At 30.8% G+C, this 27371-nt stretch overlaps 1 protein-coding gene across 1 annotated transcript in view; it reads right to left on the bottom strand.

The window, feature by feature from the left end:
• Positions 1-27161, bottom strand: part of LOC129980726 (transmembrane channel-like protein) — an 82450-nt gene extending 55289 nt beyond the window's left edge. Inside the window, exon 1 of the mRNA XM_056091108.1 lies at positions 27052-27161. Coding sequence (XP_055947083.1) covers positions 27052-27104 — 53 coding nt within the window. The 5' untranslated portion in view covers positions 27105-27161. The remainder of the gene's footprint in view (positions 1-27051) is intronic.
• Between the last annotated feature and the right edge of the window lie 210 nt (positions 27162-27371).

Raw genomic sequence — 27371 nt, 5'->3', positions numbered from 1 at the left:
GGTTCGAATTTTTTGACAAATACAAAATTTTTCTTATACCTCCTATACTAGAAAATAAAAATTCCTACATCCATCATATTCATAGCAGCACACAGATCGGCAAACAATTTACTTCTTAATGGATTTACTCTAACTTTTCAAACAAGTTAGCAATTTAGATGATAAAACTGTATTCCGAATTTCATACTCCAATGAATGAATTATGCATGCTAACATTGTTAACATGCACACGAACACTCGGACATATACATTTCCCTTTAAGATACTTAATTCAGGATTGCATGCAGATTAACAATTTTGCTGTAAATATAACAGACCAAATTTCATACATGTATATCATTCTGTTTTAAGAGACCTTGTTTATGGACAGCTATAATTCAAAATTGTGTTTCCATATTCGGTATTTACGACGGGAAATTCATTTAAAGTTTGAAGTTTAATGATTGCAATAATTTCGGCCTGAATATTTCACGTTCGAGAATGTAAAAACATTGAAGCTCTGTAAGTAATTCATCCTTGTAAATCTAAGGGTGTCAAACCCAAACTGTATAATGGGTACTCCAAAACTTTTCAACCGAATCCTTACTGTTCCCTTTCCCCATGCGTGCTCCCAAAATAACCCTAGTGTTGCTTTAAAAACGGGACGTTAATATAACTAAACTAAACTAATCCACACTAAACTCCCCATTCGTGCAAAGATACAAAATTTCGGTTGGAAAGTTTTGAAGTATCCATCATACAGCCTGGATTTGACATCTCTATGTTTTCATTTGTTTGGATGCATGAAGAGATAGGTCAGAAATTCGACGATGACTTCAAATGGATCCTGCGACAGTAGATCTACTCACAATCAATATCGTACTATGAAATTGTGATTTTCAAAATAAACCAGAACTGGGTCAAATATCAATGGCAGTTATAGTCGAAAAGTAATAATTATATTGACATTTATTGCGCTTTTTTATTATTGTGTTCAAAGTTAAAAGCGCTACTTATTGACATGCTTTCGAACTTTAGAAAATGCTGAACCATGATCGGGTTGTGATCATTGTATTTAATGCAGCATTTTCTCCCTAAATCAGGGGAATAACACAATATTTCTATTTATTGCTAAGAAAATTATTAAATCATAATTATGATGTCTTTCTGGAGAATTTTGTTACTTTGCTCATTTTTTCGATTCTATACCAATTAAAATAATAAATAAATAAAACATGTATTGTGACAAAATTATTAAAAGTAAAGATTAGGTGAATACAACCATCATTATATTTTGATGATCACATATAAGTTATAAATTAGTTGATTAAATTAAAGTATGTCAAAATACGAAACTAATTGACTAGTTACAAAAATACTAGCATTATAATGACCACTGAATAGGGCTACAAAATGCCTTAAACCGCCATTGGACAAGCACTAAATCTGTATAAAGATGGATATAGATTGGGATGGTGTTAGATTTCGAACCTTTGATGAAATCCAGATTCTGTTTCGATTTTCTCGCGGTCCATACTAAAAGTCGTAACTTTCTCTTTTTTTATCTTGTGAGAACATGATGTTGCTTTGGTTTGAAGCCACAAAATGCATAGGCCGAAAATTGGCAATTTATTGCTTTTCAAGCATCAATTTTTCGCCTTCAAGGTTATTAGAAAATAATAAATAAGATTATCACACTTGGCGACTTATCACCAAAAAAATAGTTGCAACTTGGCGTGAAGGTTCATCATGTTCATACCCGTTTCTCCTGTCTGGCCAATAAAGGGCAGGATCATAAGAAGTTATCACCAGAATAAGCACGGGAATCAACACGAAACAGCGAGAACAAGTATCAAAAGGTGTGTATGTGTGTGTGTGTCTATGTATATATATATATATATATGTAATGATATTTTAAACTCTTAATTTCAATTTAATTAATTTCCAAGATTTTATCTTAATTTAGCCCATAGTAACTTTATTCTAAAAATATTCTCTTATTTCGTGATACAATTCCACTTTCTCTACTTAATTAATTCAAGAGAAGCTTTATAAAATTGCTTAGTCAGCTAAACGCCGATACTTTCACACGCTCGGCGTGAAGGGGTAAAAATGTCCAGTAAGCACATTCTTTCTTAAAAGATCCCTGTGTTTCCCTTACATGTGATTGACATGTGTCAGAAATCCCTATCAGACTCTTAATAATATATTAGCACTGTGAAGAAATATTTTCCCTATCAAAATCTAAGGTTATATAAGGCGAGGGATAATTTATTTCGGCCTTTTTCGCCACTTCGGCTTTTGTCTGCTCTGTGGCGTCTCTGCTTGTAAATAATTATGCTTTCCCGATGGATTAAAAAGAATTTAAAAATTACTAAGTCTCTTCAAACTGCATTCATGGTTCACAACAAATAATGTTACATATTAATATATATATATATATATATATATATATATATATATATATATATATATATATATATATATATATATATATATATATAAATATATGAAGCTCGAAAGATTTTGAGATGAAAAAAAAATCGTCGGTTTTCTAAAAACTAACGATTGCACAATACAGTAGTCAAGTGATCATTCCAATCTAGTTCAAACCGGATTTTCTCAATAAAAAAAACCTAGAGATAAAGTTTTGGAGCTCGAACGATTTTGAGATAGAAAAAAAAAAAAAAATCATTTTCTAAATATCGATGCATGCGTAATCTGATAGTCACGTGATTGTTCCAAACCGATTTAAACTGGGCAATGACTTAAATTTATTAAGACAAACTATGACTTAAAAAATAATAATGTTCTCACATGATAACATGATATTTGCGATAGCAGATTTCTATTTTTTTTTTTTTTTTTAAGTATTGACTACTTTTTAACTAAATAATTTTTATATATTATTAAAATTACTTAAGGCAAAACAAAGACTAAGGATTTAAAACTTTGGCAGATAGCATATAGATAGAAACCATATTTATTATAGAAAGCATAAAATCAATTTCTCTTGCTTGGAAGATCTATAAAGAGATAAGTCACAAAAGTATCTCAAATAGCACACCCTCGCTATAAAACCGTAACTTCATAATAAGTAATAAACCTCTTGAACATAAAAACGTAATATCGCTCAATGTTATACTATAATTTATTCTCTGGATATATGGAATACACCTTTCATTAGCTAATTTTGTTGATGTGACCGAAAACATAAAATGGGTTCATTACTTTTATATGTTATGTAATAAATGTATCAGATGCGTTTTTATTAGACAAAAAGGGCAATAAGTATATTACTTTCGAAGGTTATGTTGCTGAAATTATCATCTTATTTCTTTGTCATTAGCAAACACCTGTTGCAAAAAAAAAAGATTTAAGGAAATTCGAAAATTCTAGTCCAAGACATCAATCATTGCATGATAATCTTTCAGGCTTCATTCGTCTATCTTAATGTTATTTTTCAAAGCTAGCCGTCATTAGTGACCGGCTTGGTAGCAAAGATTATCGGCTTCTTAGGTTTTAGGTTGTTAAACCATTGGTATGGAATAGGTTTTTAAAGTATTTCACCTTGTTATTTGATGCGATAGAAAAAAAAAGTAATTGAATTGAATCAATGTGTTAGAAATTGTGGATGTAAATTAAAAAGCATATGTAACAGGAAGTAAAAACTGAAGTAAAGATCCTGATTTTTCTAAAGAAAGTAATTCTTTTATTTCAATTTTATCATTGGAAAAATTAATCAAAATAAATTTCGTAAGCAGTGAATTAAATGCAACTGTTGATGCCATATTAACTTAGATTCGAACAGCCGTACAGACAGACTTCCTCTGATTTTGCTCAAAATTTGATAAAAATTTACAAATTTGATGTAACAACCGTATATTAAATTTCAACTATAACTCAAAGAGTTTTTGACTTATTTTTTTGTCACAAACAGATGAACACTTTCCAAAAATGTGCTTTTCGAACTTAGAGTTCGAATTTCTTGAAAATTACAATACTTTCTCTATACTTCGTATAAAGAAAAGGAAAGAATTTGATGAAAGGGAAAAATACAATTGAAAGTATTTTTAAAAAGAAAAAAATTAATAATTGATGTGACTTTAAGATATCTGGTTACTTTGTTTAAACATTTGGCGATATACCATTTTGTTTCACACTTTTATAAATTCAAAATTTTTGTTGCAAGTTCAGAGATGAGGGTCAAAATCAACTCATGAAGGAAAAAAGGAGGTAATGGTGAGCTCTATCTCTTGGTCCAACTGAAATTCCATTGTTGGAAGGAAATGGAAAATCTCCTTCTCTGAGCTCTAGTATTTTGAGACACTGAGGAAGTTCAGAATCATGCTCCGCTTGTGTCGGTTCTGCAAGTCAGCAAATAATTTTCAACTTCTAAGAATTTAATTAAAATAAAAAGGAATTTTGAAGAAATTGAAACAATTTTTTTCAATTATATCATAACTTTTTTCGATCAAAGGAAAGCCCTTGTTAACTTTGAAGAATTGATCATATAATTTTGTAAAAACAAATTGATTCAATCAGTAAAACCAAATTAGTGAAACAAATCTGACACATATTTCATATCTGGCATTTATTTATTAACATCTTGCTCCTTTTGCAGCTTGAAAATGACAATTTACTTATTAAAAAGATTTTTAAATTCTTTATAATATTTAACTGTTTAAAAAATGAGTCAATTCTTTTAAAATAGACCAATCTTATAACGAGAGTCAAATTTATTCATGTTTCCTTTGAGGAGTCAGAGGAGTGGCTCTTCCATAATAGTATTTAAAAATTCCCAAGATCAAATAATTCCTCAAGACAGGAAAATATTTTTTAAACAGACCAATCTTATAGCGAAAGTCAAATTTATTCATGCTTCCTTTGAGGAGTCAGAGGAGTGGCTCTTCCATAATAGTATTTAAAAATTCCCAAGATCAAACAGTTCCTCAAGAAGGGAAAATATTTTTAAAACAGACCAATCTTATATCAAGAGTCAAATTTGTTCATGCTTCCTTTGATGAGTCAGAGGAGTGGCTCTTCCATAATAGTATTTAAAAATTCCCAAGATCAAATAATTCCTCAAAAAAGAAATATATATATATATATATATATATATATATATATATATATATATATATATATATATATATATATATATATATATATATATATATATATATATATATATATATATATATATATATATATAAATTATACAATTTGCAAGAAAGACATTTTTCGTATATTGAAGAAAGTGTCAAATTCCTCGAAAATTACAAAGTGATTGGTGAATCAGAGCAATAACAGAGTAACTATGTAAGGTTAAAACAAACAAGCTGGTTAGAGATATATAATTTTTTTAAATTATGCAGTTTGTATCTACAATTTTTCAAACATTGAAGAACATATCGAATTCCTTAAAAATTAATTGATTGATGTTTCCATTGATGAGTTCGAGTAGTAACATTTCCTTGGTAATATTATAATAAGGTAAAAAAAACCCAAATAAGATAAGGATATTTTTTAAAAAGATTTATGTAATTTGTATGTGAGGACTTTTTTCACATTACTGAAGAAAACGTGGAATTCCTTGAAAATTACAAATTGATTGATGATGCCTTTGATGAGTCTGAGCTGTAATATTTCCTTTGTAAGTTTAAAAATACATGTTTATTAAAGATTTTTTAAAAACATTGTGCATTTTGTATCTGCAAGTTTTAAAATATTGAAAAGCATGTCGAATTCCTTAAAAAATACAAAGTGATTGATATTTTCATTGATGAGTTGGAGTAGTAACATTTCCTTGGTGGTATTATAACAAGGTCAAAAAGACCAAACTAGATACAGTTATTATTTTAAAAAAAGATTTATACAATTTGTACATGAGAAGTTTTTTAATATATTGAAAAAGCTTCGGATTCCTTGAAAATCACAAATTGATTCATGTTTCTGTTGATGGATCATAACACTATCCTTTCTAATCCCCAGTTTGTCAAGAAACAAGGTGAGTTTGAAAAAATTGTATATCAGGAACTTTTTTCATATGTAGAAGTAAACATACAACTCTTCGAAAATTATTAAAATCTCCTTCAGTTTGTTAAAACGTATACTCGGTTGCCTCAGGGGCATATGCAACCGATTCTTATGAAAACCAGGAATTCCTTGAATTGAGTACAATGGAAAAAATGATGTTCCAGTATTGTCCGCATTTGATAAGCGTTGACGACATGGTCCCTAAATAGCAAACGATGTCCCCGCCTCGGAAACTGTCTTATTGAATAAAACAGTCGAAATTTGATGGCTATCCCGATGGGCGTATTCCTTTTGGCTGTCACTGTCCTGCAAGGTGTGGCTTTAGCAGGACACTTAGATGGATTGAATGTCCTCTTTATGCCACTTATTTGTTGCAACGATACACAATACTTCCGCTAGATGGCATCCCGGACGTAGAACGCCTCCTCATAAATAAAAATGGTCCTGTTTTTGGAAGAAAAAAATTCCTCGTCTCTGCTTCCTTTTAATATTTAATGCAAAACGCATCATGTTAGTCAGTATATCAATTGCCGTCGTGCAATTTGACCTTTGCGCGGCGGTTTCGATGATGGATGTAATTTAGAAAGTTTGAAAAACTTTCATTTTTGCTTGATGACCTGACAAAATAATTATGATACATTATGACGCTCTACAAGAAGGGAAAAAAAACACAAGCTTATGGTTCTGCGCATTTGGTAGAAGCACCAGCAGGTGTTTGTAAATTGAAGCAAGTTGTAACGTGCTGTATAAATGAATGCATGACGGTGAATCATTTTGGTAATATACATTAGTAAAGCATTCTTGTTTTCACTCTTGTGCTAAGTCTATTAGATAAATTTTGAATTATCTTAGAATTATTTCCTTTTCATTTCACATTTTAAATGGTAAATTAATTCGAAATTCTTCCTCCCAATTCGTACCATGTTGAGTTTAGGGAGTTGCTTGAGTTTATTTACCATATTAATCGATTAGCATTTGATGATCTATTGGTCCTGACTCCAAATGATAGATATGTGTAATTTTGTACACATTTAGGTCCTAATTGTGACACTAAGTATCTAAATTTGGTTACCTCCGAAACAATTATCTTAAATTGCGCTGGCTAAAATCCAAATTTCTAGGCGATTCATCCAAAAAGGAGGGATTTTAACACTTACTTTGAGCAGTTCGTGCGTACTTTCTTCAACATTTTTATCGCCATCAACCATATTCACTTTCAAATAAAAAATATCCCTAATCACCAGTTAGTGGCCCTGCCTCCAAATTATTAATAATTAGAACTCCGTTACTTTGAATAACATTATTCCATATTTTTCTTCAAAATAATCTTTATTACAGCTCTTATACGCAATTTATATTATTATTTGAACAACAAAACAATATCTTTTCATTGCCGTTTCAAAAAGAACAACAACAAAAAAAAACGATATTAGCTGTTATTTTAAAGTTCTGTATAACTTCAACAGATTAACTGGTTCGTTACAAATTTATTGTCCAATAAATCTCTTTTTCATAGCGTAACGTAAATGATTCCCTCTATAAAATATTTTTAAGCGTCAAATTGTGACAAACGTTAAAACCAATTTAATATAAAAATTTTATGCTTCTTTTGTTTATTGTGTACAAGAACCTTTCTAAATTGAGTCGAGTCCCATGACATCATAGTGGTTTTTACTGTAATGTAATTTCAAATTACGATTCCTCATGTAAACTGCTCACATAATTTTCGAGGCCTTTTATTTGGGGCGGGGGGGGGGTCTTTTAACACTGGAAGAAAATCCTATGATTACATACTTGATGCAAACAATGAAAAGTGATTTGAATTTTATTATCATAAGATAATCTATTGTTAAAATTTATGAAAAAAATAATTTTTAAAATTGGCCAAAATTTAGGAACAATTACACGTGGTCAAGTAATTAAATTAAATTGATATCATTTAAAAAACAAGTTTTTAACTTTAAAAAATGCGTGCTCTCCGTTTCGTTCAATATCATTTTCAGATGTCATAAAATTACCAAATTACCAAAATTTAGATTAACTTTTGCTTAATTAAAATAAAAATTTCAAAAAGATTGCACCACACTCTTTCCCTCCCATGTACGGCTCTGATAAATTTAAACGAGGAATTGATTTCTCCAGACCCAAGCCTAGTATAAATTTTCGTTTCATTTCTCAACCAAGCTCTTCTCCAGAATATATTAACTTCAATTGATTTCATCTACTCATACTCCCCACCGAACACCTCCTTCATCATTATAATATTGTATACAGTTACTTTTTATGTGTATTGATGATACTTTATGTCTTTTTATGTGTACATTGATATTTTATGTCTTTTTTTGTATATATTGATATTTTATGTCTTTTTATGTGTATTTCTTTTATCTTAATAAATACTCCCACGTATATCCTTTCAACCGACAGGGAATCCTAGAGATTCCAAGTTCGGGGATATTATGTGGCGAAAGAAAGAACGTTCTTGGTTAAAAGGTCTATTTTGCAGAGTGCCAAAAATACACAAGAACACCCTTTCTCCTTTATTATTAGGAGAGATAGAGATAGGCTACATAATAAAACAAACCAGTGGGAATGCTCCATTAACTTTCTAATAACTTTAAATAAAATTTAAAAGTATTGTAATCATCGAAAAATTAGATATCGAGATTTAGGAGAATTTCCATGTTTTCTGAAATCGAAAACTGCATTTTTGTAATTATGTTTGTCTGATTGCGAACATGATATATCGAAAGCACTTTAAACTAGACGAATGAAATTTGGAAACGATCTTTAAACTAAATTTGAGGATTTTTGTCACGTATTGAAAAAAAAAATTATTTAATGAAAGTGTATCTTTCTAAATGTAAGAAGCACGGTAATTATAAAACGCATAGAGCCGTAAATAAAATTTGGTTCACAGATTTAATACCTAAATTGTAGATTCGAATAAAAATTTGAATCAAATCGGTCACACCCAGGACTGTTGGTCTGTATTTGCATGTATGTAAACGTTATAACTCAAAAACACAACATTCATGAAATTCCGTATGTGATTTTTTTCTAATTTGAATTATAGTTCTGCATTCAATTTTGATTTCATTTGATCTAAAAGAGGCATTCAAATTTTGTATTTAGTTTTTGTTTCACTATACTACAAAGCATATAATTCTCAAAAGTGGAAATCTGAAAACAAAAATCTGGACACCAAAGGTTCACGGCCCCACTCAAAGTTTTTCAGGTTTTCTCATGGGGGGGGGGGGTAGAAGATATCTTCGTTATTAGGGAATATGCGAGAAAGTTTTTGGAGGGATTTCTTCTGCTGGTTTGTTATGAAATTCTTTCTTAAGATTATAATATGTATATAAGTAAATAGGTTTGATGTTATAAAATTCTTAAAACCATGTATTTGTATAAAGTTTCTTCTTCTTTAAAGTTTAAGTGCAATAATCAAGTTTATATTTTCATTATGAAATTGCTTATAAAAATTATACTTTATATTAATAAAAATATGAACAAAATTGGTAACCTTTATGAAATATATTATTCTAAGCTTATTTCGAATATTATATAGTATTAATATTATAACGTAGATTCTTTAGTGTGGAACACGACACACACAAGAAGTAGAGCTAAACCAATTTATTAACTCAACTCAGGACTGAGATTACAATGACTGACAAATCTTCTGCTTTTATACTAGCAGGGAAAGTTCCAGAATACTTTTCTGGAGACAGTAAGGAAAGCCCAGAACACTTGTCTAGTAAACTAAAGAAAGGTCCAGAATCTGCTGTAACATGAAATTAAGGGAAACATTAAATCAAGGAATATTTACACAGACTTTGAATCGCATTGTCAATAGCGGGATTCGAACTTACGATCTCCTGATTAAGAGACCAATGCTATGACCATTCGGCCATGGAGTGTCGACCGCCGCTTTCCAATGTGGCAATATTATATAGTTGTTATTCATTATAGAATTTATTCAACTTAATGTTACGATTCAGAAATTTTATCGCATTTTAAAATAGCAAGCTAAAATTAAAATTGAATGCATAATTATTTTAATTTATTAGTTTTTTCCCCTCTTTATTACATAATTTCTACAGTTTTTGCATTTCCTTTTTTAAAATCATGTGGTTGGCGCAGGAACGAAACCACCGACTTCAACTGCTGGGAAACAATAGTTGTTGCTAGTTGAAATTAGGAAGCCAGCTTCTTCGAGAAATATAAGTAAATAAATTGAAATATATATTAAAGTAAAAAATATTTCACGTCTGACACAGTTTATTGAAAAAATTTGTTTCGATGTTGGAACATTATACTTTTTATTTATTTAAATAAATTTGAAGAATTAATAGGTCAAATTCAATGGCGTCTCGATAATCCTGTGCTCCGCCAATTCGACACTCTCGTAGTGTGAAATTTTCAGAGTTTCGAGAAGAGATTATTAAAGGAAAATCATTGCATTCTGTTGTCGGGCCTTTGATATGATATAAATAATATATATTCACATTTTGACTTATTTTTAATATTTATTATGTATCTAGCAATAATAAAGAGGAATGTATATGTATTTATGCATCTGCATGTGAATTGGCATTCAATAGGACAAGGCATTTCCATAGAACAGGACATTTTCAATATTTTAAAATCGTCTTTTTAATGTTATTAATTTATTATCCAGGAAATCTTTTCTTAATTATGATAATTTTTAAACATATTTTTTTGCTTAATTTTTTCAATAATTCCATTGTTGCAATGGAATTTAAACTGTTTTCATGGTTGGATAAAATATTTAATCTTTTGATTTTCTCCCATTATTGAAAGCTTTGAGGCGACAAAGAGTGAGATTTCACCTTCATAAAATACAATGTATAAGTAATTGAAAAATTCATTTGTTTGAACTTTGATGGATTCAAATGAAATTTTTCACACATGTTACTTAACACCTAGAAGAATTAACTGATATATCTGAATTTCTACGAAATAGGAATTGAAAGATTTCATGTTTTTTCGCTAAAACTTTTAAAGAAAGCACACATCTTAAAATAAATATCGAATACATTAAATATATCTAATGTCGAAAGCATCTAAAATACATCGAATACATATTTTCGAAATCTTTTTATAGATCGATTTAAACCAAAATTTGACAAAGTATTACAATTGTAGTCAAACGGTGTTGTACCAAATTTCATTTATTTAATTCAAAGCATTTTCGAATTATTGAGTTTACATAAGTGAAAAAATAAAGACTGACAAACGGTCAGTATCTGGACATATTTTGTTCCAAATTTCACAGGGATCTGCATTATAATACTAAATCAGTGAACCAGATGTCATCTATCTAGCTCTTTGCGTTTTCTAGGAATCGCGTTTATTTATTTCGAACAGCAAGACTTTTCCTGGATGGATTGTGTCTAAAATTTCATGGTAATCTAAAAATTTGGTGTAAAAACCATTCACCAAATTTCATTCGCCTATTCCAAATCATTTTTTAGTCATCGTGTTTACAGACAGGCAGAAGAGGGATCGATTGACATCATTTCAAAAGTCATATTCAAAGAAATCCCAAATTTTTCAGATTCAAGGAGATTCCAAGCTTTTCAGATTTAAAGCAATCCAAAGCATAGAAATTCATCAAAATCTCGAATTCGATTTTTTTTTAGGTATTACAATATTTTCTTTTTGTATTTTTCCTATACAAGAAATTAAAAAAATGTTTATCATGTTTAAGTTTGAGTTAAATGAAACCATCAATTTGAAAAGTAGATTTATTGTTCCACTATGCTATCACAATCTTAAAGTGAGTTTTATATTTTGATGACCTTGCTTATCTCTCTGGTCTAATATTAATATTTCAGATGAAATAAAATCACCCTAAAGTGCTAGCGTTTGAAAAAGTTATTAAAGAAAATGTACTAGTCAGCTCTAGTAATGTACTAGGGGCTCTGCGGCTCTTAGGTGCTCGAGCCGTAGGGTTTCAAGTTCGAGACCCGATTCCACCGAAGTAAGAGGGTCTGTTTCACGCTAAATCCGTCAAGCCAAACGTCCTCCTTATGGTGTAATGAGGGGGATGCCAACTCAGGTATCCTCGCCATCTGACCACGGTTCAAAATGACGAGGTCCGTCCCAAAATAGCCCCTAGTATTGCTTTAAACGGGACGTAAATATAGCTAAACTAAACTAAACATCAGCGGGTGTTTGGATACTTCATCAGAGAATGATCCCATAGGAGCATTTTGGTTGATATCTAGATGCTAAGAAGCGCACTAACCAAATAAATAAATACAATTCAGTGATATAGTTTGTAACATATTCTGGAGTTGGAGAAACTGTTTTAAGCATGGATGAAATAATATATAAAGTTTTTTTAGCATATCAATAGGTGCATTTTTTTTTTGTCTGGAGTATAGTTGATGTAAGAGGAGAATCCGCATAAAAAAGTACAAAAAAGAGCCATTGATAAATTCCTTAATTCAAAAAGGATATTGTAGAATAATCCTGTGGTCGCCAAAATTTTCACAGACATTTCCTGCAAATTATTTAAAATATGTTCCTAAAAGAAGTTGAACATTTGAAGATATATGAAACTTCTTAGTAAATTTTGCTACTTAGCCACTTTAATTAAATCCCTCTTCATTTTTTATTGACTAACACTTTATATTCGAAATTATGATTTTGTCTTCAGGGAGCGCTGAAACTTTTATGAGAATTTAAAGATATCAGGAATCTTTTTTTTTTAATCTGAAAAAGTGCAGAGAGTTCGAATAGTTCAAGATTATAGATCATTTAATTCGTGATCCAAAACGCAAAAGAAAAAAAAATTACTATTCATTTATAAGCGGAGAAAATGTATTTGAAGGAATTCAGTTATAAAAATTTAATGAAATATTTTGAGTAAAGATAAATGTTTGCATTGGCATTTTGCGTGCTAATGTTGAAATATTTGGCAAAAGAACTTCTGCCAATGTTTTCGTGACTCCAAATTATAGATATGCCCTCTCCCTCCCTAGAGAAAGGCATAGAGTTCGTTAAATGTCATTCTTACGCTTATATATTGTTTTCTGATCTGATATTCCGAATCAGGAAAGTTCTTTTGTTTTACTGAGCTTTAAGGAGGTTGTGTTTCCAATTTAGGAAATTGCCTTTCTTAATTGTATCAGTGCCATAAAGTTTTTAATGGACTTTCCTTTACTTTAAAATGCATTTTTTAAAAGTTAATTAAATTATTTTGAAAGCAAATAAATTGCAAAATATCCATTGCTTTGTTTTATTGAAATTATTACTTTACCACTGTGCATAAAAAAATATTTAGGTTGTGTAATTTGGCAACCTTCTCAATAAGGATATTTATCATCACTTATCTGTTAACTACATCATATAATATACAATATTGTACAATTAATATCATACAATATCAATATCATACAATATACAATATTGTACAATCAATATCATACAATATACAATATTTAACTACATCATACAATATTGATAATACTTCGTATAATTAAGAAGCATGCTGTTTGGCTTTTGAGTGAAATGACCTTCACTTGACTTTGAGTGAATGACACTCATGACCTTCATGGTATTGTTCTTTGATTATACAAAATCAAAGAAGAATACCATGAAGGTCATGAGTACTCAAGTGTTCCCGTGCATGATCGTTTCATGTTTCGTGGTACCGAGTGTATATTTTGACACTTTTTTGTCATTCAAAATTTCAAAAACAAAATTGAAACAAATTCGAAAACAAAATTTCAGACAGAATTATAATTCTAGTTGAAAGATCATATGATTCTTGAGATATCGCCTTTCATGCATGCAAAAGCACAGACCGACAGAAAATCAATTAGACTGATTTGATTAAAAATTTCATACGGATTTATATTTTAGATGCTTAACTTATGCACCATACTTTATCTATCTTGTTCTGTAGATTCTCTAATTATAGCACTCATTTATATTCGTATATCCAGAGAAACAGACTACAAATATACAGGCGAAAAACAGTCAAACATTCCACAGTTTCGGCTCAAAATTCGATATAGATTATTAAATTCTGTAACAATTTTTATCTATCTATCATTTTGCCTTTTGTAATTATAAAATTCACTTTACTCGGATAGGCAGACCTAAAAATTTCCTGTGAATGAATTTCATTCAAAGTTAGATAGAAATCTACATATTTAATGCAAAGACCAGATATTAAATTCGATTTTTCTAAATAAGTATTTTTTAGAATCTCACTCATAGAGAGACATAATTCTAAAAATATCCGTACTCGGTAAGATCTGAAAAATAGGGCTTCGTCAAATGCTCGAGTTCAAATATTTTATACGATTACAATACTTTCTCTTTATATATTTCATATTCGAGAAAGTAAAAAACAATTATTGATGAATTCTAAGTTCAAAATCGGTTATACATTATAGAATATTTGCGACGCTAGAAAGATTACTTTAACACTAGATTGAATAGAGATGAAAATTGGCCATTAACCCTTTCTAAGGCCGTGGGAAGTATACTTTCCACCAAATTTATCAATCTTTGTATGAAATTATGTAGGTTGGCATCAGTTCTGACAAATTTTTTTAATAAGTCAGACACTTAGATGCTTCAGTTCTTTATCTCAGACAAAATGATGTGTCTTGATTTGTTACTTAATTATTAATTAACCAAATTAATTAATGAATCAAATTAAATGTATCTAATAAGCTAAATGAATCCCTTTTCTTATTCTAATTTCAAGCCTAAAAATATTTTAACATAATATGACAAAAAAATGGCCCTTTAAAGGGTTAAATAACAGGAATGACGTATTAAGGAGGTTTCTTTATATTTAAAGTAGCTATCTTAATGAACAGAAAGGAATCATTAATATAAAGATGTTAAAATTAATTCATAATTCTGAACAACATTGAGTAATATCATACATCTTCATATAATAGCATGTATTATTCAGTGGTGGATTTCCAAATAGGCAGTTGCCTAGAGCCTCTAAACTAAGAGGAGGCCGCAATCCTGTCGATTAAAAAAACTTTATTTTCCTAGTTGCTAAAAAAATAAGCTTTCAAAAAATACAAATTCAATAAATTATAAAATATTATGATAATATCAACAATTTATTAATTTATAAATTATGAGGTTCTGTTACGTTTTATGATCTTCATTTGTTATAAAAAGATTTATTAAAACCGAATTGCTCCTTCAATAATATTGTATACAAACGCGGATGCCAGCAGAATGGATCCACAATCCATAGATTAAAAACTAATATATATTCATAAAATTTATAAAATAAAAAATATATAAACTTAAAATAAATCATTAATGCTAACATTCTGAAAAAATATGGTAATAAATTGACCATAGGGAACTTGAAATAGGGTGACCATTGACCTTTGACCTATAAAAGTAAATAGACCATAAATTAATAGGAACTTCAAAGTAGGAGCCTCATAAAATGCATTGCTTATGATTACAGTAATGGTTAATGATCATAATATGGCCACTATAAATATCTAAACCAGCCATTAGAGCTACTGAAGCAGTACATCAAGTGAACATAATCCATCTGAATAATTTAGCAACAAGTGGGTTTTTGTAACCTTCTATTTTTTATGTAATAGACAAAGATAATTAACTATCTTTTACGTAGGTGGTAGATAGATATGTTCTCGAAATTAAACAAGATAATTAAAACCAAGCCTACTTGTGGCATAAAGGCACTAATATCCCTAACACCTACGCTTGCAAAGCAGACAACCTTTTCCCAGTTCGACGCGACTTTCTTGCAAGTTGCGGCTCATTAAGTTGAATCAACATTTCATTAGGTGTTCCCATGACTTTGATTCCGTTACGGCACTCTCCCTAATTAAAAGACCAACCCTTGATTACTTGTCTTTCAGAAAATTGGATACTCAAACATTATTGGAAGTTAACTTGTCTCAGAAACAACTGTTAGCTGAAAACTGAAAATTTCTTATGCAATTGAACTTTCGGAAATAGAAAAAAAATGTATTCAAAAGCATGGAAATTTTGGATTTTAATTAAATCTTGGGGGTGAAACTTTTATTGTAGGAAGCTTTTAATTTGATAAAATTTGATATGGGGTTATTCACCAATGTCATAGTTTCTACCAAATCTTCGACGGAACTTGTCTGCGAAAAATCTTCTCGTTGGTATGCATGTGAATATGTATGTGGGAAGCCAAAAACTCAAAAACACAACCATCGGCAGTGGTCTCCTTAAAAATTTCTCGCATACTCATTAATAAACTTGCCATGACAGAGATCGTTTTACAAGCCAATGGCGTACAATAGATATGAAATATTGACTTTTGGCGTCAATTTAGCTATTTTTACTGAATATATCGTGTCATCCTTGGCGAGTTTTTAGCCATTAATTGCTGGAATGCGGATTAAAGAATCCGAAAATATAATATGGGTTTGGAATATTCTTCCCAGACGATTGGAACAAAAATTTGACTCAAAGCTATACTTGTAGTCATAAAATTCCATATCAAATTCAATATATTCAAGTCAGTACATTTTTGAATTATCGGGTTTTCATGTTTCTGATCGACAGACAGTCAACCAGTAGTTGAATTTGACAGATGTCTACATTACGATGTTAAGCCTGAGCACCGTATTTTATCTATATTGCTCTCTTTGTTTTGTAATTATCATGTTAACTTATATCCGAACAGTCAGACAGACAGACTTCTTCTGAACAGATTTTATTCAAAATTTGATTGAATTCTGCAAATTTAGTTTAAAGACGGTATACCAAATTTCAATCGTCCAGTCAAAGCGGTTTTAAATTATCTTTACTGCAGGCAGACAGACGGACATTTTTCTAAATGTATTTTTGGAACTCAGGAAGGTCTATAACCTGAAGGTTCGTCAAAATCTCGAGTTCGAATTTTTTAACGATTGCTATACTTTCTTTATACTACATCTACGGGAAAGTAATGAGCTAGTAGATAAAAGAAATTTTGAATGTGGTTTAAATACTAGAATTGTAGTTTTTATCAAATTTTAAACCAAATTCATGTAAGAATTGATTCATACAGAGGTCTGTCGGTCTTTCGCGTACATGCGAACGCAATCCTAAAATAAGAGCAAGGAATGGAAATGTATTTCGTTATATGATCTTGATATCAAGCTTTTAGTTGTAGAGACTGCTGATGTACCTTGGATCATTTTTTCCATTATACATCTGAAACAACTTACAATTTGCATTTTTATTTCAATTAGAAGTGTACTATTTCACGCAACATCTACTTAATTTTTATTTTCATCATCTGTACACAATAATATAAGAAGATGTAATTTTTTTAAAAAATAGACGAAAAATAATAATGGTTTATATAGAACAATCCAGAATAGTAGGTGGTCTTTACTTAGGATCATACTGCTTTTAGTCCTGTTTCGTCTTAATTCCAGACGCATTGAGAAGAAGAATCAGAATTCGACTTTATGTCTTTGATGTTCTTAAAAAAAGATTTCTTCCTTAGTGGAGTTCAAAACTATTGCTCTTGACAAACTGGTTTTCTATTGGAAAATTTTACAACATGCCTTGTCACAAATAGTCTCAACTATTTTTTTTTCTTCCATTTGACAGATCGAATATTATTATTGGTTACGGCAAACCTATAAGTCAGATTCCCAATTGCTTTCTTTGTTAATCCGTAGTTAATCCGCAATGAAGTAGTTTTTGCCTTTCCTTTTTTATACTTTTCTAAAAGAGTTCTTCTTTTCAGAAATATTTTTCTAAATTCCTCCGAATATCAATATGAATTTGTTTTCCCAAAACTTCTTAAAAGCATCGGCTGCAGAATTAATATTTTAAATGTAACGTTAAGTACTTTAAACACTTTTAATGGAAATTTTCTTTTTTCCTTCAGCAGACAAGATTTTACTTGATTTACTAATTTTCTAAATAAATATTTTGTCTTCTTTGCAATGTCATTCTCCATAGAATGGGAACATAACCTGAAAGATTTGCACCTCGGATCAGTGATCTATGTGTCTGTGTTTAATCGAATACGAAACGGTAACGTTTCAACTTACAAACAATATGTGGATTTATTTACCTAATTATATTGATCAGAACGGAAGATAGTGGAAATCCTCAAAGAATTCTCCAAATTTGTAAATGGAAAAATGTATAATTATTCAAAAATTTCTTTTTTTACTTAGAAAATTCTCCAATTTTTAAGCTGATCTCATAAGCAACATCGGGATGATAAAATAACATGTTTCTACTAAGTACTAGAGAGTATTTCTTGATATATTTCCAAATGTTTTCTGCAGGCTGACATCTCATGCCGAGAGAGAAATATGTGATCTAAGATACAATATTTTCAAGGTATAACAGTTTCCTCTAGATCCAATTGTGGGTAGAAATGACCAAAAGGAAGAGGTGCAGAATACATGCTTAATTTTTTCTCCTCGCTACCCTCCTTTTTTTCGTGTATGACGAAGTAAAAAAAAACTGTGTTTAGAAGAAATTATTTCTTTATTACTGCTTGGAATTGATTCTTCTTAAATGTTTTATACTACTTTCGTTTTTGAACAAAATTGGCATGATTAATCAAAAGAAATGTTTTCCCCCTTTCTTGTATTTGATGTCAAATTGAGATTTTGAAAGAAATGTTTTCAGCTGTGATCTTTTTAAATATAACTTTCTCTTTCTGTCTTTTCCTTTTACAATAATAAAACTTAATCTGCTCACATAAAGAACTATATTTTTTTCTTGTCTTTATGCACATTTATTTAAATTGACTTGTTTCCTGTTTTTAAAATTGGAATTTTGCAATTAATTTTTAACTTGATTCCTTGTGTGTAATCACAGATTTATATATTCTTGATGACATTACACCATTTTAATATTTGCAACTTAGATTTATTAATTAATATATTATTTTAATTAAATTTTGATATCACAATGATGTTCTCAACTTCTTGTAGTGAATATCAGGAAGAATTATATTTTCTCATAATATTTATAATAATGAATTAGGTTTTGGAAATTACAAAATAAAAACAATTAAAATAACAACTTCTTTTTAGCACATTTATGGCAGTATCTTTTTAAAAACGATTTTTATTGAATTTAACAGTAGTAATTTCATTTTTATTATAATCTTTTATAAAAAAATTTAAAGAGTTGCATATATGTTTGCTTTGAGAAATTAAAAGTAAATTATTTTTTTTATCAATTGATCTTCAAAGAATTAAAAAAAATAGAAAACAAATAATTTAACAGCCTATTAAGCTAGATGATAGCTGAACAGTAATAGCTTATATTAAAGCAAAGGTAAATTCCTTTACATCTAAGTTACTATCTAGGAACTTAAATTGTTGATGTTAGAAACAGTCAAAATTAGGGCTTGAAAATCACTTTTCAACCCCTAACTTCTAAAATATTGCAGTTATCGAAAAACATTAAATACAAAAGTTGTTCGTCATAATGAGGTGCTAATTTAGCTTAATGTATTTATTTTTCTACCTTTCAGAATTTAAAGATTATAATAAAAATTCTAAAATATAGCGAAATGAAAATTTCATCCCCCCCCACACACACATTTCCACTTCCTTTGAGCAGATAGGCCATTTACGAGCTCGTCCGGGATTTTTACATTTTTAACAACATATTCCAAGTCAGTTAAAAAACAAAGAAAATTACTGTAATTATCTTGTCATGAGAACCATTACAATAGTTAGTCTTCCTATAGGAATCTAGTATACTCTTCGATAAAAGTCTCATCCCCCACCCCCAGTAAATTTGTGACTTTGAGCAGGGCGACTAGTGCCTTGCATGGCGGACGATATTTTGCGATATATTGTCCTTTGGTATAAATTTAGCATTTTTATTGAATCTATCAGACGTATATGTATATAGGAAACCATCTTAACGAACAGTTGAAGCCAAAATTCGACACAAAACTATGGATGTAATAACATACCGAATTTTATTAAATCATTGCGTCTATAAGTTAACGGATTTACATATATGCGAAAGTATAGACCAGTAGACCATTAACCCTTTCACAAATTTCGTTCAAAATTTGATAAAAACCTTGATTTCAAATGCTTAACCTATGTATCAAATTTTATCCATCTAGTTTCGTTACGTCTGTCTTTTTTTAATAATCGAATTCAGTTTTAAACTGGCAATCAGACAACCAAAAAAAAAAACGACCCTCGAATGATTCATGCTCAAAATTTGATAGAAATCAGTAAATTTGCTATTAAGACCATATACTAGATTTAACCCTTCTAGCTTAGTTTGTGAGTTTGTGTGTCAGCAGACGGATATTTTCGAAAAACGTGTTTCAGAGAAATCATCAAAACTGGCGATTCGTTAAAATATCCAGTTCGATTTTTTTTTTTTTTATTACGATTATACTATCTCCATGCTTCGTATACGAGAATATAAAATTCTGACGTCAAGTCAGAAGATGAAATTTGATTCCTCATGTTTACAGGTATTAAGAACCCGATGAACCGTTTCCACCTATAATTTTATAAAAATTTGATTTATGCAAGTGAAATAGGGTACGGAAAAGTGCAACTGAGCTTTCCAACAAAGTGCTATAACTTAAAATTAAAAAAAAAAATCGAATTTAGGAAATTGAAAATTGCTTCCAGGTCTTAACTTCTAAGTTTTTGTCGAAGAACTTACAGTAAAAATATTTTTTTGTTATGATACGGCGGCAATGTCCTTATTTAAATTCTTTCTCTATTTATCATCAAAGAGTTATGGGTAAATATATACATATATATATGTAATGATATTTTAAACTCTTAATTTAATCCAAATTAATTTTCAAAACTTTATCTTAATTTAGCCCATAGTAAAATATTCTCTTATTTCCACTTTCGGTTTAATTAATTCCTTTGTAAAATAATGCGCCATCAGTACTACGTATCGAGTGAAAGTGATACTTCCGTTGCCCTTCTCAAAGGTCAGCACGTGTATTGAATTGGCGCGTGGCCGGAAATCCCATGTTATATAAGACTAGTGATTGTTTGGTTCGGCTCTTTTGCCTTCTTCTTCTTTACCTCTGCTTTTGTGTCGCGCTGCGTCTTCTTATAAATAATCATGACTTCTCCAGCGAGAGAATAAAACTAAATTAAAAATACAAAGTCTCTTCACTGCTTGTCAAACCTGCAGTCTGCTTCAAATAAAATAATGTTACATATATTAGCATTTTTAAAATTAATCCTCCATTTTTGTGTAGAAATTTTCGATTATATGTAGAAACTATGCCATTATGTGTAGAAATTTTCGATTATGTGTAGATATTTTCAAGAAGTTTTTTCATAAGATTCATGATAAAAAGTAGATTTCTTTTAAGAATTCCACCTAAAATTAAAAATTGAAACAAATTATATAAAATTTTAGATTACTATAAACCAACATAAAATGCTGATAGATAATTGTTTGGATTGTATAGGTTAAATGTATTGCACATACGACTCATATAATTTTTATGCCATAATGTTCATCTCCTGTAGTTGTGACTATTCAAATTCTCAAAAAGAAATCAATCTCTGCAAGCTAGATTCTTTTTGATAATGTTAATATATTAACAAGCACTGCTCTTTATTCAGTATTAGACTGATTTTATTAAAAATTTAAAAATGATTAATTAATTGTAATTACAAACACAGAAGCTCTTAGTAATTTGACACTGCTTCATTCAACATGACCTCTTTTATAGTAGGGAGTATATAGAAACGGATTAGGAGCATTAAAGGAAGGGGCAAGGGGAAAGTCAACCTTCTAACTCTCCGACCTGCCCTAAGGCACACGGATTTAAACCATAAAACTGAATGACCGGACTGCCGCAACAGCAATTGGCGGGAACTGTGGTTGAGTCCTAAGGGCCGTCACCGACCACGGTACAACCCTCCCCGAAGGAAGTACGTCCCGTCATCGATGGGAGGAGCCAGATCCCCCACCTATTAGTGTACCCTCCAGGGTGGCGAGATCCAACCACCATGCCGGAAGCATCTCATCCTCATTTCGAGGTGCCCCCCCAAGGGTTGGGGCAAGGGGAAAAGAAACAAAAAACTACATGCTGATTTCATTCTTTTTATCATGTGAGGACATGATGTTGTTTTGGTTTGAAGCTCGAAATCGCGTAGGCAATGAATAAAGCATAAATGGCAATTTTCATCGTCAACTTTTAATCGCATATATATTTTTTACCTGCTTTTACTAATATTGCATTATTATTATGTATGTTTCTTTGACAGCAGATGCGTTTTTAAAAGATTGACGTAGAACTATGACATAACAGCTGTTTCATCTCAAAATCGGTCGAGTTCCAAAACTTTGTTTGCCAGATAGAAGAATTGAAAATGTGCATATATATATATATATATATATAGAGAGAGAGGGGGGATAGAGAAGTCTGGTGATTGTTTCAAACCGGTTTAAACTGATTAATGACTTAAATTAATTAAGACAAATAATGACTTAAAAATAATAATGTTCTCACATGATAACTTGAAATTTGCGATTGTAGATTTCATTTTAATTTTTAGTATTCTTTTATTGTTTTCTTTTCCATATCAATCCTTTTTCTTTTCTTTTTTTTTTAGTTACTATGTCTAAATAAGCACAAGCAGGCAAACGGAAAATCTTCCTATTGATGGATTTCATTCAAACTTTTTCTGAAATATTGTTACGGATCTGTAATGCGGCTTCCCAACATAGTTGGTTTCATAGGAGGTCCCAGAGCTTGGCGACAAACTTGGCGACTATTAGGTGACTTGGCGACGAATTTGGCGACTTTGGCGCCAAAATAAGTTATACCCGAAACATCGAGAATTTTCCCGACCCGTCCATTGGGAACCGAGATACGCCTCGAACGTTCCTGATTGATTGAGAGGCTTCTATCCCCACCTCCTGAGACCTACAAAAGGAGCTGCAGTTGCCGGGGGGGGGGGTCGTGAACTAGATCGTAGTAGTAGTTGGAAGAGACAGAGTAGAGTAGTCGGAATCGACGGTAAAGAAATGGCCTTCCAGAGATAAGCGGAGCAGCGATGGAGTGAAGCTAGTGCTGAATTAAGCTGTCCGCTACTGTCTGCAGTAGAGTCTTGTTGTATGCTGCTGTGTATGTTGCAAGTCTCGGCTGAAGATAATCGTCTTCTATGCTGTATATAGTTGTCGTCCTTGTGCTGTTCTGTGTGTCTTCGTGTAAATAAACGTCCTTGTTTTATTTCCTACTGCCGCCTGCTGATTGAGCGTTCTCCACACCATATAACTTCCACTATCCAAACGAACCCCGGGAAATTTCGTAACAATATATATATATATAGAAATGGACAGTACATATGAAAAATTCGTTAGGTTTTTGAACTTGCTTATTTATTAACAGGCAAACCGATAGGGTTATAGTTTTAAAGATTTTTTTCGACCTATGTGACATATAAAACACGGAAATTTGTCAAAATCTAAGTCGAATTTTTTAACTGTCACAATATTTTCTTTGTAAACTTCCTTTATGAGAAATATTTTTTTAAAAAAAGTTTAGGTGTACTGTGTCTGGAATTCTAAGAGATTAAAAAGCATATCAAAGAGATTACTTTAGTAAGTTAATTACTAAAAATATGTCTCTCACAGTTTTTTTTTTAATTCTTTCTTTTTCTAGTAGAATATTATATACCTATTCTATCAATGTCCACTTTGCTAATATAATAAATACACTGTAACAACTAACAGCTGAAATCATGACAAAAAAAATTCGTGTTTCTTTGTTTACAGTAAAATCCTTTACGTCACCTCATTCTCTGAAATCATTTCACCATCGAGCGCAAAAGAGGTGATGCGGTTTCGGAAAAGTAGGTAAAATCTCAAGGTCTCTTGTGAATTATTGCTGATGGGGTTCCATCGCAGGAGCTGGGGGCACACCCATTCTTTCCTCCCCCTCCCCTTCCCTCCCACGCGCTCTGCTCCAGGAACCACACCCACCCAGAAAGGAAGGGGTGCCGAGGCAAAACGAAAATCTTGAGCCAACGAACGTTTTTGATGAGCATGGCCTTGCCAGATGCTGGATGGTGGTGAATCGTTTGGTCTTCTTCCGGTCACTCCCTCACCCTCCACGTTTTCGTTTTACGTCACAAACCCGTGGACGTAAAGAAAAAAAATTCCGCAGCGGTCGATTTGAATTCCATTAATGCTTTGCAGTGAAACATTGGACGATTTCGATGAATTCTTGTTAAACGGACTATTCTGGTTAAAAGAATCTTTATTGCTGTTCAAATGCAACCTTAAGAAATTCTCCAGATTTCAACGAACTTTAAGAATTTTTTTATTTATTTATTTTCTTATTTCCTGATTTTGCATTTAAACCTTAAATATAAATGCAGTAACATTTCAAAAAGTTCATTAAAATCATTATACTTAAACCTACCTAACCTAAGGAAAAATTAACCTAAACCTAAGGAAAAATAAAATGAATATTCATATCTTGATTATTAATAATGGAAAAAATAGCCGAATGATACGCTTGTAGCAACATTAAAAACGATTTCTGTTTCCTTTCAAAAATGAGACATATTGATATAAACTTTTAAAAAAATAATTAAAAATAAAAAAAATTATACAGCATAAAAATACCTTTTATTAAAAAGCTAAATTTTTGAATTTTAAGATGATGTAAAAAATTCTTTCTGTGCTGAAATTTTTTGTAGGTGTCGCAGAAATACATCAAAATTTTGCTTAATTTATAGTTTACTAAAATTTCAAGAATACCCTTCCGAGGTGTATATTCCCGCCTTTCCAAATGTATATGTGTCAAATTTGATAGTTCCAAGTCAGACGTTCTGGTTTATAGAACACCAACATAAAAACATTCATTTTTATTAATAGTAGTGATAATTCTAATCTGTAAAATATATTTATAATGACCCGCGAAAATTGCGGAAAGTAGCAGGAAACATACTCTTATTTAATTCGCTGAAATCGCAGAATAAATAGCTGTAGAATTAATTACAAGTATCTTTTATTACTTGTAATGTCTGTATGCACTTTTGTATGCATGTATACTTCGAGTAGCTATCGCTTAACCAATTAAAACATACATCAAAGTTTTACAACTTTAAAATATTATCATTATAACATAAAAATTATCGTTAAAATATTTGTAATTATTTGTATAAGGTTTCTCTAATTGAAATTTTAGTGATCACAGGGCTGAGACGAAGCGTCAAGAAATAAGATCGCAACGGTTTCTGCTATTAATGAATTTCATATTATAGAAGCACTTGAAGTACACTGCTTGTAACCCAAAATTAGCCATAACCATTGAGATGAGCACAGGGACAGAAAAAGAAAAAAATTCAAATATCATTTAACATGCTGAGCTGTTATAACTGATATATCAGTATTATAAGAAGTCTTGAACGATTACTACGAATCATTCAGCAACGTTTTATGACTAACGATCACATATTTTAATTAACTTATGGCGGCGGTAAGATGGTACATTCTTCAGCAAGAAGCAAAGCGAATCGACGCGTCTGAGCCAATAATATGAGCGCTAATAATTTCAGAATTTCTGCAGTTTGAACTCAAGTTTCAGTTTGAATTTCAGTTCAAATCTGATTCAGTTTCAATTTTGGTTCTCGTGGTTACCTATTATCTTTTTTTTTTTTTTTTTTTTTTTAGAAATTTATGTGATTATAACTGGATTCAACCTACGTGATTATGATCTGAAAGTCATTCTTTTCTGTTTGTCCATCTTTTGTTATCTTCATTCGTTAATTTGCCTTTTTAACTACTGTTAGTTTTTATTAAAAGAATTTATTACTTACCCTGTGGTATTTATGCACACAATATCTTTAGTGGAAATTTCTTTCTAAAATCGAATATTGCTTAATCTTCTCCTAAAGAAATTTGTATGAAACTTTGATGCGTGTTTTAATTCCTTAAGTGATATTCATTCAAAATTCAATGTAGGTTGTATATTTCTTTAGGATACCCTATAATTCGTGAAACACAAAATCAGAGGAAATGAAAAGTACTGTTCGTCAACGGATTCTGAGACGATCACATTTCGAAGATTCCATCTCATTAAAGAGTGAGACGCGGAACAATAAGCGCAATTCCGGTATTCACCTTTGACCTTGGATTTCCCTCATTAGATACTTTTTAGTTCAATTATTTTTCACGTGTATGTGAGTGTTGTTTTATTTTAACTCAATTTCGTATGTGTTGCCAAAAGTGATAAAAAAGCTTTCAGGAATGGTACGAAGAAAATTTTACATAATATCATTAAATATTGTGACCAAGAAACAGAAAACGGGGAATTAAAATATTATTGAAAAAATTTAATAACATATAAAAAAGAAACATTTTAATATAAAAAAGATCATTATTATTTTGTAAAAAAAAGTAATTACCGAATCTTAAGAACAGAAATTTTTTATTTATTCTTTATAATTTAATGTTTAAGTTCCTTATATAAAATAAAAATTGCTCTGAAATATTTTGCTGTGCATTAGTACCTTTTTCCTTCTGTATTACTAATTATCTGTAATGTTTACGTCTCATAAAACCGCGAGTCTTCATTGTTAAATGTAAACATCTCCTCCTTCCATCTTTCCTCTCACCCCTATTTTATCGTCGAATTAAACCCATCCTAACGCATGCGCAAAAGCGAGGAGAATTTTACAATCCGTTGTCAAACAGTATATGAAACCAAACTTGGGCAGTTTAGCAAATTCTACAATTTGTATAATAAACTTATTTAAAAATATATTTTTGATGCTATATCTATTCAAGTATATACCTAATTTTGGGACATCCTATAATTCTACTTTAGGCAAAAACAAGAGAGGATGACAGGCGGTTGCAGTTAAAATGGGTCAAGTCAAAATATACTATAATTTGAAAGTTCAACGGAATGATTCATTCACTCTTCTTCATATAACTGCCAATGAAAGTTTGTACAGATTTTGCACTTCATGTAGATATTGATGATAACGAATTCTTTTAAGAACTTACTCTCCTGAGGATGTGGTGAATGAGGAGAGCCTCCTTCCGTGCTTCCCCGCCATGCCCTCTGTGAGGAAAGGGGACGAGCCCCTTCTCAAGGACTGGCGACCCCATCGACTCCGCCGCCTCTCGCTCAGGCTGCTCCTGAGGTATGCCTCCAACTCATCGTCATCAGGCTCGTCCGCCATGCTCCGAGGCCTGCAAAGAAAAAGAAATAAAGGATTTCATTCCCCTACACTTCTGTCCTCAAGATTAATATCTTAAAATCCATTCCTATCGTCAAGAATAATATCTAAAAAAATCATTCTTGACTTCAAGAATAATATCAT

This window comes from Argiope bruennichi, chromosome 8 (genome assembly GCF_947563725.1).
Source record: "Argiope bruennichi chromosome 8, qqArgBrue1.1, whole genome shotgun sequence".
NCBI classification, from domain to species: domain Eukaryota; kingdom Metazoa; phylum Arthropoda; class Arachnida; order Araneae; family Araneidae; genus Argiope; species Argiope bruennichi.
The sequence above is the reverse complement of the archived record's forward strand: the minus strand, read 5'-3'. Positions and strand labels throughout refer to the sequence as shown.